Source organism: Myotis brandtii, unplaced genomic scaffold (genome assembly GCF_000412655.1).
Source record: "Myotis brandtii unplaced genomic scaffold, ASM41265v1 scaffold363, whole genome shotgun sequence".
Lineage (NCBI taxonomy): Eukaryota > Metazoa > Chordata > Mammalia > Chiroptera > Vespertilionidae > Myotis > Myotis brandtii.
The window spans coordinates 1,864,702-1,877,863 of record NW_005363938.1 but is presented as its reverse complement, the minus strand read 5'-3'; the positions used below and the strand labels follow the sequence as shown (position 1 = coordinate 1,877,863).

General features: G+C 51.6%; 1 protein-coding gene across 1 annotated transcript in view; it reads left to right on the top strand.

Moving 5' to 3' along the window:
* The window catches only part of MYH11 (myosin, heavy chain 11, smooth muscle), a 68,373-nt gene that overhangs the window by 48,143 nt on the left and 7,068 nt on the right, over positions 1-13,162 (top strand). The window contains exons 25-39 of the mRNA XM_005872050.2: positions 183-395; positions 1,794-1,938; positions 4,163-4,369; positions 5,496-5,600; positions 5,690-5,842; positions 6,062-6,310; positions 7,836-8,048; positions 8,379-8,591; positions 8,818-8,979; positions 9,384-9,512; positions 9,837-9,925; positions 10,379-10,502; positions 10,795-11,003; positions 11,871-11,979; positions 12,064-12,236. Of these exons, the coding sequence (XP_005872112.1) occupies positions 183-395; positions 1,794-1,938; positions 4,163-4,369; positions 5,496-5,600; positions 5,690-5,842; positions 6,062-6,310; positions 7,836-8,048; positions 8,379-8,591; positions 8,818-8,979; positions 9,384-9,512; positions 9,837-9,925; positions 10,379-10,502; positions 10,795-11,003; positions 11,871-11,979; positions 12,064-12,236 (2,493 nt within the window). The remainder of the gene's footprint in view (positions 1-182; positions 396-1,793; positions 1,939-4,162; positions 4,370-5,495; positions 5,601-5,689; positions 5,843-6,061; positions 6,311-7,835; positions 8,049-8,378; positions 8,592-8,817; positions 8,980-9,383; positions 9,513-9,836; positions 9,926-10,378; positions 10,503-10,794; positions 11,004-11,870; positions 11,980-12,063; positions 12,237-13,162) is intronic.

The window sequence follows — 13,162 nt, the reverse complement described above, 5'->3', positions numbered from 1 at the left end:
GTGAATGTCCAAGCAGTCCAGTGTAGCAAGGAGGGATCCGCTGTGTCCTGGGGACGGGGTGCAACATGTTTTGCGATCCGTGGAGCACGAGTGGCTGGTTCCCGAAAACAATGTTTGGCCACGTGTGCGACGGCAGAGGCCTGGGGCCCCGGGATCTTCATTCCGGCGACCTGTCCTGGCAGGCTCGACGATGAAATTGCTCAGAAGAATAACGCCCTCAAGAAGATCCGGGAGCTGGAGGGTCTCATCTCAGACCTGCAGGAGGACCTGGACTCAGAACGGGCCGCGAGGAACAAGGCTGAGAAGCAGAAGCGAGACCTGGGGGAGGAGCTGGAGGCGCTGAAGACGGAGCTGGAGGACACGCTGGACAGCACGGCCACCCAGCAGGAGCTCCGGTGAGAGGGGGCCGTTGTCCACCACCTTGATGGGGTGGCTGGTGTGGACGGAGTGAGCCCAGCAAATCCTGAATCACAGGGATCCGCCGGCCCTGCATTTACTGTCCTGATTGCATTTTGCTGTAACTGGCACAAGTGTGATTATTTTTAATCTTATTACTTCACATCACAATAGTGGGACATAATCAGAGAACAATTTGAAAACTAGAGAAGAGTAGACACCAGAAACATCACCTAGTTCCCCCACTGTTAACATTTTGGGGTATCTCCTTCCTGTCTTTTCATGTATATGTGTGTGTCAGTAAATCGCCCCCAGCCCCAGGCACCAAGTGTGTGGGTTTAAGTTTTGTGTTAATTTTTAAAAATAACATTATCAGACTGGATTTCTTGTTTTTGTTGTTATAAAAAATATGTTTTCAGAGAGAGGAAGGAAGAGGGAGATCAAAACATCAATGATGAGAGAGAATCATCGATTGGCTTCCTCCTGCATGCCCCCTACTGGGGATCGAGCCCCAAACCTGGGCATGTGCCCTGACCAGGAATCAAACCGTGGCTTCCTGGTTCATAGGTCGATGCTCAAACCAGTGAGCCACGCTGGCCAGGCATTATCAGGCTGGTTTTTGATTTAAGATTTACAGCAGGCAATCAAACAGACCACAACAAAACAACTACAGGTCACCTGCTGGAAAAATGAATGCTATCATTAGTGAAAGTAGGTCATTTATTCATTCAGAAAACACACAAATGTAATTAGAGAGCGTCTGTGTCAGGTGCTGTGCGAACACTGAGATTCATCTCCCACACGCTGGGTTTTGTGCTGCAGCACTGACCTGTGCTCCCGTCCCACCTGGCGAACAAGACAGAAAAGCCCGGTGCAGGACTTGGAAACACGGACTTAGAGTCAGACTATTTGGGCTCCATTTCTGGTCCTACACACAGTGGTTGTAACAACTCGGGGAAGCTGCTTACCCTTTCTTAGCCAGTTTCCTCAGCTATACAATGGAAATAATAGTATGCCTGCCTTGTGGGGCCACTCTGAAGATTATATGAGACGATGTATTAAAGAAATTAGGTCAGGGCCTGGCATACAGTAAGTGCTCAATAAGTAAGAGCTAATATTCATATTTCCGGAACATTTTGCCAGTCATTTTGCAATTCTTTCAGCAATAGTATTTTGTGCATTTGTTTGCTGGCCCTGAAAAATTCTAGGCAGGTAACATACTCCTCTTTTTGCAGCTGAGGAAATTCCAGGTCCAGGGGGGTTGGGTGACTCACCTGAGGTTAGGTCACACAGCGAGGAAGAGGTGGCGATAGAGAGGTCAGCTCTGGGTCCTTTGCACAACACTGAGGGGAGCCCCATCTCCCCCCAACCACCATCACTGTATTCTTCCCGTCCAGGGCCAAGAGGGAGCAGGAGGTGACGGTGCTAAAGAAGGCCCTGGACGAGGAGACGCGATCCCACGAGGCCCAGGTCCAGGAGATGAGGCAGAAGCACACGCAGGCGGTGGAGGAGCTCACGGAGCAGCTCGAGCAGTTCAAGAGGGTGAGTTGTGATGCTTTTTTGTGACAACACGTCAGTGGGTGCTATATCCACAGCTTCAAATAACCACATGTCAGAGTCTGCACTAAGATGAGTAACACGCTATGCAAGATTCTAACGATAAAGACTGCAGCCAGCACTTATCGACTGTGTACCGTACAGGATGGCAATTAATCTTCACAACCACCCGAAGAGGGAGGTGCTATTAAGCACATTTTACAGCTAAAAAAACAAAAACAAAAAAACACACACAATTTCCTTGTGTTTCATTCCCAGGGGTGAGTTTTTTAACTCGTGACCTCCTGCTATATTGCTTCCCTAAAGTCTGAATTTTATCGCCCTCAGTCCTACATTCCCCACCTCCCTGCACTAAGTACCCCACAAGACAGGTGAAATGGCCATAGCTTTACCAGAAATGGTAGGAGTTTGCATCTGTTTAAGTCTCAGTCAAGATGACTCTTACTCCATGAGCTGTGAAATCTTCTTCCATGAACTGGTTTATTATCTTTCCGTGAGCTGGTTCACTCCCTCTTCTAACAGAATCTCATTTCTGTTCGTGTCAATAATGTAAGCAATCGCTTATGTGGCGCTGATTACAGGCCACTTTTCCAAGGTTTCACGCACACTGGTTTAGTTTTCCCCGTGACCTCTGCTCAAATGCGATCTCCAGGCCCACACTCTGAAAAGAACTGTGCAGGACCAAGCACCCCTCACCCTCCCAGTGGGATCTGAATACCAATCTTCAACATTTCATCCATTCTTTATATATTTCAGACAAATAAGATTTTGCTAATTGTAACGACAACATACATTTCCCCTTTCAACTGGCTTCCCTTTTAATGTCGTTATTTTTACTGTAATATAATTTGAATCCAGATGGGCTATTCCCACCTTCCAACATATACTCCAGATAGTAGTAAGGTGTATATGTCCCCTTGACTACTCTCAAGCCAGGTCCGAGGGGGCTGGGCTGGAAGCCAAGTCCCAATTCATAGCCAGGCCTCTTTGGAACGACTCAGCTGCTAAGGACACCAGCAGACAGCATCTGTTTATGACCTGCATGAAGCAGGTGGAGGCTGCAAACTCTTGCTCCCATCTCAGGTGCACTAAACAGAGGAGCGCCTTATAGTTTACCTGTAACGACTTTGGTACAAACTTGGAGCCCTGGTCCCAGCAGGTTGTTGGGAAAACTTTTATCATCATTCCTACCTGGCCTCCTGTTACACGTGTGGTTTTGTCATAGTTCTGGGGTCTTCAGCTGAGTGAAGATTTTTGGGGGCCCAAATCCCCTGGGGTCCTTGCTTATCAACCTGCACTGTTTCCCCTAAGAGGCACTTTGTCCCTGGCGGAGGTACTGACAGCTCAGTCACGACGGGGTCAGAGGAATGGCTTCCCCGAGGCTGCCTGGGCATTGCATGGCTCCTGCCTAGGGATTGTGGGAAAGCTCAGTGTTGTTTCCTCTGCCCTTGGGACCCTCATGCTTTTCTCTTATTTCCCACCCTCCAGCCCCATAAAAACAAAAACCCTCCTTTCACCCCAAATACTTTTCTCTTAGGGAAGTTGACATGCCAACAGGAGCTGGTTAGATAAAGCAACTTTCTCTTAACTATCACTGAAATAGCATGCATTTGATAGTAAATGTGATGGACAAAAGGGATGGTAGGGACGGGGGCCGAGTGAAGTGTGGCTGCCCCATCTATAGGGCCAGCTGCTACTTAGACCCAGCAGATCACTGCCTTGGAGGAAGGCAAAACTCCTGTTTCCATATCTTTAGTTTTTGTGAGTTGTTTTTTTTTTCCTGAAAGTCAGAATTAGTGAGGTATATGCAGTAAAATTCACTGATTTTAAGTGTGTAGCTCAGTGAACTTTGACAAATGTATGCATTTGGGTAACCATCACCACAGTCATCATGATATAGGACATTAGATTACTTAATAGAGAAGCTGGGAGTCCAGAGTTGTATGTGACATTTATTAAAATGTTGGCACTAATTTTTCAGAAAGTAATGAAGGGCCAAAGGGGACATGACAGCAGGTTGGCTGCAGCCCGTGTGGGATGCAGGTTGGGGACCTCTGCGCGTTAGGAAAACAGAACCCCAAGTCTTCCTGGTGATTCTGTGTCTCGTCCCTGCACCCCCCTGGGGAGGGAAAGGACAGAGGTTCCTACCTTACAATGCTCTCCTGGCCACGGCTATAACGCCTTCCCTCCCCTCTGCTTCTCGGGCCAGGCCAAGGCCAACCTGGACAAGAACAAGCAGACGCTGGAGAAGGAGAACGCAGACCTGGCAGGCGAGCTGCGGGTCCTGAACCAGGCCAAGCAGGAGGTGGAGCACAAGAAGAAGAAGCTGGAGGTGCAGCTGCAGGAACTGCAGTCCAAGTGCAGCGACGGGGAGCGGGCCCGCGCCGAGCTCAACGACAAGGTCCACAAGCTGCAGGTGAGGCGGCAGCGCAGGGCAGCCCTGGTACCCGCTCTGCGAGGGATGCTGCACTTCCCAGCTCACTGAAGTCTCTCTTGCTGCAAAGCAAGTCGGTTTCCTCTAGTTATATCCCTAATGTAACTAGAGATGGTCACCCTATCCAGTTTAATCATGAAGAACCTTCATCCGTTCATTCAACAAGTATTTACTGAGAACCTGCTGTAGGCCATGCACTGCGTTGAATCCTGAAATACAACAGCAAGGAAGGAAACAGACACTGTTCCTGCCCCAGGAGAACTCCAGCCTAGTGGAGGGAGAGGCTCCGATAATCACAAAAATGAATGTAAAATGATGCTGGAAAGGGGTGGCACTTAACCCCTTTAAGGGGTGTAGTAAGTATGAACAAGAAGAAGCCTGGCCTGCAGGAGGGGGAGTCAGGAAAGGCTTCCCTAAGGATGTATGATCTGAAAGAAAAGGCAAAGGGAACAGCATCTCTAAAGGCCCAGTTGTACATGGGAAATTAGAGCACATGAGACCGGTAGAGCTAGAAGGCCAAGTTGAAAGGGAAATGTGGTACAAAATGGGACCAGAGAGGCAGGTTGTGGCTGGATGACACAGCGCCCGCTTTCAAGGCCCTATTATATGTATGTTGGTCTTTACTCTGTGATGGGAAGCTATTGATGGGTGTTAAGCTGGAGAATGACACAGCCTGTTTAGCTTTGGTCTTATTTAGCTTTGAATAGACATTTGATCCAACTTTCCTTTCAGGGGATATGGTCAAACTTTTGATAAATATTTAGTGTGCTTACAGTCTGGGATGAGAGAGTAGGGGAAGCATTAAATATATTTTCCACATCCAGGTGAGGGCAGGGGTTTTGCTATCCTAACACCAGCACTGTCCTGGAGGAGTGGAGTTAAGGTCACTTGTGTCCTCATTGTAAATGTGAAGAGGCCAGGGATCCCAACTTGTAGGCAACATACTTCCCTTGGGGGCCGCCATGATCAGGCCCCACAGCTCATGGGTATTTCTCAGTCAATGGACACCACATGGCGGTGGTATCTCGTGAGTAGAAAGTGTTCCTCTTACTTAAAGAGGATCCTGTCCTAGAGGTTCCAGCTAAACCACAGTCTCTTGCCCCCTCAGAATGAAGTGGAGAGTGTCACAGGGATGCTCAACGAGGCGGAAGGGAAGGCCATCAAACTGGCCAAGGACGTGGCCTCCCTGGGGTCCCAGCTCCAGGACACCCAGGTGGGTATCCCATCCCATCATCCAGAGGGACCTGGAGTACAACCTGCCTGGGGGTGGGTTCCTGGGACTTGCGTGTGTCCTTTTTGCAGGAGCTGCTTCAAGAAGAAACCCGGCAGAAGCTCAACGTGTCCACCAAGCTGCGCCAGCTGGAGGATGAGAGGAACAGCCTGCAGGAGCAGCTGGATGAGGAGATAGAGGCCAAGCAGAACCTGGAGCGCCACATCTCAACTCTGAACATCCAGGTGCGGCTGTGTCCTGGCTTTTCTGGGCCGAAGGGTAGCTCGGGGGCTCCGATGTGCTCTCGGAGAGCATTGGTGCCATTTTGCTTGGCTTGCAGGCTCCTCCTGCTGTTGAATTTCTTCTGTGAGAAGAAGGTGGTCTTTGCTTCTCAGGGCCTGGGGGACAGGGATGGGAGTCACTCACTGCCTCCTCTCACCCCACCTCCAACCTTGCCATTTCAGCTCTCCGATTCGAAGAAGAAGCTGCAGGACTTTGCCAGCACCGTGGAGGCCCTGGAAGAAGGCAAGAAGAGGTTCCAGAAGGAAATCGAAGGCCTCACCCAGCAGTACGAAGAGAAGGCAGCTGCTTATGACAAACTGGAAAAGACCAAGAACAGGCTTCAGCAGGAGCTGGACGACCTGGTTGTCGATTTGGACAACCAGCGGCAACTGGTGTCCAACCTGGAAAAGAAGCAGAAGAAGTTTGATCAGGTAGGGGCTGGAGGACGCACCGCTGTTCACGGATGCTGGCTGGGGGAGTCGGGTCTGCGAAGCATCCGGGTGGCTGCTGTGTGTGTGTCGGCATCCTCCCACTTGCTGAAGGACGCACAGTTGGCCTGCTTTAGGGACTGTGGAACAGTGCGGCTCCTGGGTCAGAGTACGGAGAGGGGCAGTCTCGAAGGCTGTGACGTTTCCAGGGGCCACCACCAGCGGGGCCATCTGCAAACCCAGTCACATGCCTTAGTGTCTAGTCCCAATAAGGAAGGAGGTTTATTTATTTATCTTATTCACTCAAGTTTTTATTGTGTGCCTACTGAGTATACCCAGTAATTTAAATTTTCTACCCTTTAAATACCACTTTTCCCTAACATTTCATTACAAAGAACTGCAAGCACACAATCTGAAAACACTGTCCACCTGTATACCCACCACCTGGATTCGATCTTCAACATTTCACTATACTCACTTTATCACGTATTTATTTATCAGAATGAACCATCTGTCATTCGTATCTTATCTTTCAGATAAATTTCAAAGAAAATTATAGACATCTGTATACTTCCCCCTCAATACCTCAGCATTGCAGTTTTTAAAATATATGTAATTTTGCTTCAAGTAAAATTTACATATAATGACATGCACAAATCTTAAGTGTACACTCACTGAGTTCTAATAAATGCATATATACCAGTATGCCCCAAACCACTAAATACTAACTTTTAATATGTTACTCAGATTTAGTAACTGTGACTTGGGGCTATTCTAAAAACCAATGGGGGATTGTACTAGGAGATGTGGGGTTCACTGCCCCTCCCCAGCTGGACTCATAGAGTACTGGGCTCCTGGTTGGCATGCTGACTCCCCTTTCCACCAGCCATCCCTTCCCTGTGCTGCCAGCTTGTCCTCATTGTCTGTTTGAGGGCCCAAGAGCCCTTTTATTTATATTCCTGTCACACAGTGTAGAGTTTTTGTGTTGACTGTGTTGTTTGGGATCCTGTTACCTACATGTCTTTGCTGAATTCTGGAAGTCTGGGTTTTGGACGTTACATATGTCTTTGCTGCTTCCTGGAAGGCGAGACTAACATCAGTATGGAGTGTTCTTTGAACTGCTTCTCCAAGCAGAGGGACAAGTGTGTGCAGAACCACTTGCACACTCACCATGTCCCTGCTGGGGCGCACAGAGCGTTTTTGAGAGCTAGCTATTGAGGCCATGAAACAAGAAGAAAGTAGCTGGCCTCTGGCAGGATCCAATGTCACTCTGATCTCAGTAGCAGCATGCTCTAACCAAAATGGGCATCATTAGTGGTTTCAAAGCACAGACTCAGCAGATGCTGGCTCTGCATAAGGCTGGCCCGGAAGTCAGAAAGCAAGCTTAATAGAAACGATTTCCATAGATTTCTCAACCACACGTGCACCTGGGAGAGTTCTGCAGGACACGGGCTTTGCAATGAAATCCAGCGGAACCTCAGGTTACATCTAGAGGTCAGTCACCTCTGGGTCTTCTGTTGTGTTGTAGTTGTTGGCCGAGGAGAAAAACATCTCTTCCAAATATGCAGACGAAAGGGACAGAGCGGAGGCGGAAGCCAGGGAAAAGGAAACCAAGGCCTTGTCCCTGGCGCGGGCCCTTGAGGAGGCCTTGGAAGCCAAAGAGGAACTCGAGAGGACCAACAAAATGCTCAAAGCCGAGATGGAGGACCTGGTTAGCTCCAAGGACGATGTAGGCAAGAACGTAAGTCTCTATCATCTTTGCTTGTCTACATTTCACCAACCCACCCACTGTGCTGTGTATCCGTCTGCGAGGGACTTGGCGCTGTGCCTCTTTCGTGTTAAGTGATACCTGGGCATTGTAGGCAGTCCCTTGGGCTGACGCAAAGACCGGGCCTGGTTGGGAATAGCAGTTGGGGGTGGGGTCTGAGTCAAGGGATCCGAGAGGAAGGCTCTGGTCTTGACTCCTAGTCATGCATCCCGTGGGTGGCAAACACCATCTCCCTGCGCTTAATGAGCTGCCTGTCACTGTGGTTGCCTGACCATCTTCATGAAGTCAACCCTCATGTAAAAGGTCCATGAGCTGGAGAAGTCCAAGCGAGCCCTGGAAACCCAGATGGAGGAGATGAAGACACAGCTGGAAGAGCTGGAGGATGAGCTGCAGGCAACGGAAGATGCCAAACTGCGGCTCGAGGTCAACATGCAGGCCCTCAAGGGCCAGTTTGAGCGCGATCTCCAGGCCCGGGATGAGCAGAATGAAGAGAAAAGGCGGCAACTCCAGAGGCAGGTAATCCTGCAGGGGCAGTGGGGGTATGGGGAGCTGGGGTGGCCTGTGTCCTTCCTTCCACCTCCACTTCCTGGCCTCATGGAGACTATTTTCTCAACCTGGGGATGAGAAAAACCCACCCTGCAGGGGGCTGTGCACACCTGGGAACTCAGTGAATACTGGTTGGGCAGGGAGAGGCCCTCTGAGAGGCGCACAGCGTAGCAGTGCCCGTCTCTTCCTTGCCCAGCTCCATGAGTATGAGACGGAACTGGAAGACGAGCGAAAGCAACGTGCCCTGGCCGCTGCTGCCAAGAAGAAGCTGGAAGGGGACCTGAAAGACCTGGAGCTGCAGGCTGACTCAGCCATCAAGGGGAGGGAGGAAGCCATCAAGCAGCTGCGCAAACTGCAGGTGGGTGGAGCTCTGGGTGCAGGCACTGGGGAGGGAGGGGGTCCCCCAGGCTGGGAAGTCAGTCAGAAGCAGGAGGGTGCAGGCCTCTCGCTGCCATTTGTGCCTGTTCAGCTGGTGTTTTCTATCACCATTTGGCTTTCGGTGACTGTTTCCCGCCCTGGGCAGGACACTTTTATCAGGCACTTTGGCCAAGGCCCTCACATCACATCATCTTTTCTTAGGTCTGCTGAGCTCCTCCAAAATACCCCCCAAATGGCCACCTGGGGCTGAGGGCAATGCTCGTGCAACAGGGGCTTCCCTGTGGTCAATCACAGAAAATCCTAGTGGTGATCATGGAAAGGTAATTTGGGCGGCAGAACTTGGGCGAGTTAAGGACAGCTTGTCTTTCCTGTTGACTCATGCAGGCTCAGATGAAGGACTTCCAGAGAGAGCTGGACGACGCCCGTGCCTCCAGAGAAGAAATCTTTGCCACGGCCAAGGAGAATGAAAAGAAAGCCAAGAGCTTAGAAGCAGACCTCATGCAGCTACAGGAGGTAAAGCCTTCTCCCTGTGAGTGCCTCAGATGGGGATGTGTGGCAGCAGCCCTTGGCATCCCAGGTTGTACATCCACAGCTTTCTTTCCTCAATCCAGCCTTCCACATGGGTGGACCCTCTTAGTTAGGCCCTAGAAAAACACAGAGTTTTCTCCTTTGACATGACTGCAGGGCCTCTCTGAGCTCAGAGGCGGTGTAGCCATTTTCAAAGGTGGCCATGGAGCCTGCTGGGGGCCTGGTGAGGAGCAGGGTGGTTTCTTGGGCGAGGGTCAGCCCTTCCCTGCAGACAACAGGTTTCCTTCCTCCCTGCCCCCCACCATCCAGGATCTAGCCGCAGCTGAGAGGGCTCGCAAACAGGCAGACCTGGAGAAGGAGGAACTGGCCGAGGAGCTGGCCAGCAGTGTGTCAGGAAGGTATGAGACAGCATGGGATGAAGGGGGATCCTAGACTCAGATGATGGAGAGGCAACTCATAGGTGAGCCTCCTAGCCCTTCATTTTAATGCTGAAAATGACAGAATGTTCAATTGAACTTGTAACAGGGGTCTCAGGGTTTCCACACCCTATTTGGGAGTGTGGCCAGTTTCATTCATTCTGAATGAACAGCATAGTGGGGACAGGAGGCATCTGGGGGCATCAGGGAGGAGCTGGTCCTCATCCCAGGCCCAGCTTTGCTGACACCAACTGGGTATGAGTCCTGGCTCCCTACTTCCCAGCTATGTGACTTTGGACAAGTCTCTAAGGCTCTCTGAGCCTTGGTTTCCTCGGTGATAAGTGAGGACAACCCTGAGGCATTGCTCCCCAAGGACAGGGAGTTTTCTAAGCCAAGGGAAGACGGGAGGCCTCAGATGCGCTGTATCTCCCTTAGGAACACGCTTCAGGATGAGAAGCGCCGCCTGGAGGCCCGGATCGCGCAGCTGGAGGAGGAGCTGGAGGAAGAACAAGGCAACATGGAGGCCATGAGTGACCGTGTCCGAAAGGCCACACAACAGGTGGGGGCCTGGGCATTGGAACAGCAAAAGCCCCACACTGGCTCAGTGACATGCATTAAAGGCTGCTGTGTGCCAGGCCTGGGATGAGCTGAGGATAGCAGGGAGCCTGGGTGGCACCAGGACGCTGCCTGGATGAGCTGCCTCTTGAACTGAGAGTTAAAGGATGACTAGGAAGGAGGAGAGGGAGTGCAGAGGCTGAAAAAGGCTGGAGACTGCGGGAGAAGTCAGTCATCTCAGTGCACACCACAGGCTTTCATGCCCCCCACCTCACTACCTTCACCCTCCTCCCCAGGCCGAGCAGCTCAACAATGAGCTGGCCACGGAGCGCAGCGCAGCCCAGAAGAACGAGAGCGCAAGGCAGCAGCTAGAGCGGCAGAACAAAGAGCTCCGGAGCAAGCTCCAGGAGATGGAGGGGGCAGTCAAGTCCAAGTTCAAGTCCACCATTGCATCCCTGGAGGCCAAGATCGCACAGCTGGAGGAGCAGGTGGAGCAGGAGGCCAGGTACCGTGGGACCAGGGCTCCAATGACAGCCCGCTTTCCCCTGAGTGCTGGGAGGTGGCTAGCCTCTCCGGGCATCGGTTGTGGCTATGAAATAAACTCAGCGGTACCCGAGCTGCAGCTGTGCCGGGAGGACTAGGGAGAACGCAGGAAAGGGCTGTGCCTGTCCCTGGCCCAGAGGAAGCCCTGGAAATGTCATCTGCTCTTAGTAAATAGCTTGGTTCCTCAGTGACGCCAGCCAGCTCCCCCGGGAGCACATGTGGCTTTTCCTGATCCACATTAGCAGGAGGTCATGTTAACGAGACACAAGTCCAAATCAACAACCATTTAGTACACGAATATGGGAAGGCTTCTCATTTTAATGACGGGTCACTGAGCTGTAAGTTCACAGCACATCTGTGACCATCAGACTGTAAGGATTCTGACCCCTTCTTTTTTGTTTGGTAGCGGCTTTACTGATAACTCACTCTCACACAATTCACCCATTTAATGTGTACAATTCAATGGCTTCTAGTATATTCACAGGTAGGTCCACCCTCACCACAGTCAAATGTAGAACATTTTCATCACCCTCTAATTCCCATCCCCACCCCCATCCCCAGTCCTAAGCAACCGCTGACCTACTTTCTGTCTCCTTGTCTGTTCTGGACATTTCATAGACACAGACTCATACAAGGCCTGTGATTGGCTTCTCTCACTGGGCACACGTTCTCAAGGTTCGCCCCTGCCACAGCAGGTGTCAGTGCCTCTGCTTTTTATGGACTTATTCTAATCTTCTATCTGGTGGATTCTGGGAGCTCAGGAAGAGTCCCCACAGTGGGCAAGATGCCGGTCTGGTTTACATAGCGACTGCTTCCCCCTTGTGCGCAGAGAGAAACTGGCGGCTGCCAAGTCACTGAAGCAGAAGGACAAGAAGCTGAAGGAGGTCCTGCTGCAGGTGGAGGACGAGCGCAAGGCGGCTGAGCAGTACAAGGAGCAGGTACACCGCCACCGCAGGCCTCTCCCCCTTTAGTCCCCCAAGACCTCCAAGGGGCCCCCTGACCCTCGCGCCTCTCCTTGACAGGCAGAGAAAGGAAATGTGAAGGTGAAACAACTCAAGAGGCAGCTGGAGGAGGCGGAAGAGGAGTCCCAGCGCATCAACGCCAACCGCAGGAAGCTGCAGCGGGAGCTGGACGAGGCCACGGAGAGCAACGAGGCCATGGGCCGCGAGATGACCGCGCTCAAGAGCAAGCTCAGGTGAGGCGGCCCAGCCCCAGGAGGGGTGTCCTCCCGGGCCGGGTGCTCAAGTAGGCCTGAGATGCCCACTGACTGTATCGACGCAAAGGCTACCTTTTCCGAAGCCCTCGCTTCTTTCCCCGGCTCTTCCTGCTGGTCACCATTCATGCAGCAGTGTCCAGGCACACGGGGGCCCTGCCTCTAAGGGGCTCACCTTCTCTGTTCTTTAATATGTTAAGCGCCATGTCGGTCACAGGTGACTGACGCTATACTTTCTGTCCGGACCGGTCAGTCACTGGTGCCGCCAGCATATCGGTGAAATCGGATATCGCGGGCTAAACGGAAAGGAAGACAAACAGGCTTGGCGCTTAACGTGTTAACAATCTTTGCCCATCCTTCTGGTGAGGAGGAGGAGGAGGAGGGAGAGGCAGTTTCCCGTCTCCTGAGCCTTCTCGTCTGGCCTTTTTCTTCACCACCTTTCTCTAAAACCCAGGGTTCCTTGGCACTGCTGGGACTGGGTAAGCCTGGCCTGTATATTGTAGGATGTTGAACAGCATCCCTGGCTGTCCGACACCAGCTAGAGTAGCATTCCGACCGGCTGTGACAACCTAAAGCGTCTCGATACGTTGCCAGATGTTCTCTGAGGGTACAGTCACCCAAGGTTGAGAACCTGGCCCTGACTGCACTGAGGTCTGTTCTCTCTCCTGCGCCTGTATAACTTCTGGGTCTGAAGGTGGGTAGGTCACCACCCTGCTCCTTCAGGCTCCCTCCCACCCCCAATTCCTTGAAATTTAGCTCTGAGCTTCCTGTCACATTCTCTCACACCCCTCCACCTTCTCTTCTCCATGATCCTGCCACTCCACAGGCATTACCAGTAACTCAAAGCCCTAATGTGACCTTCAGGCATCGCATCATTTGCCTGCTGCCACCTTCTGACTCCTGGGATC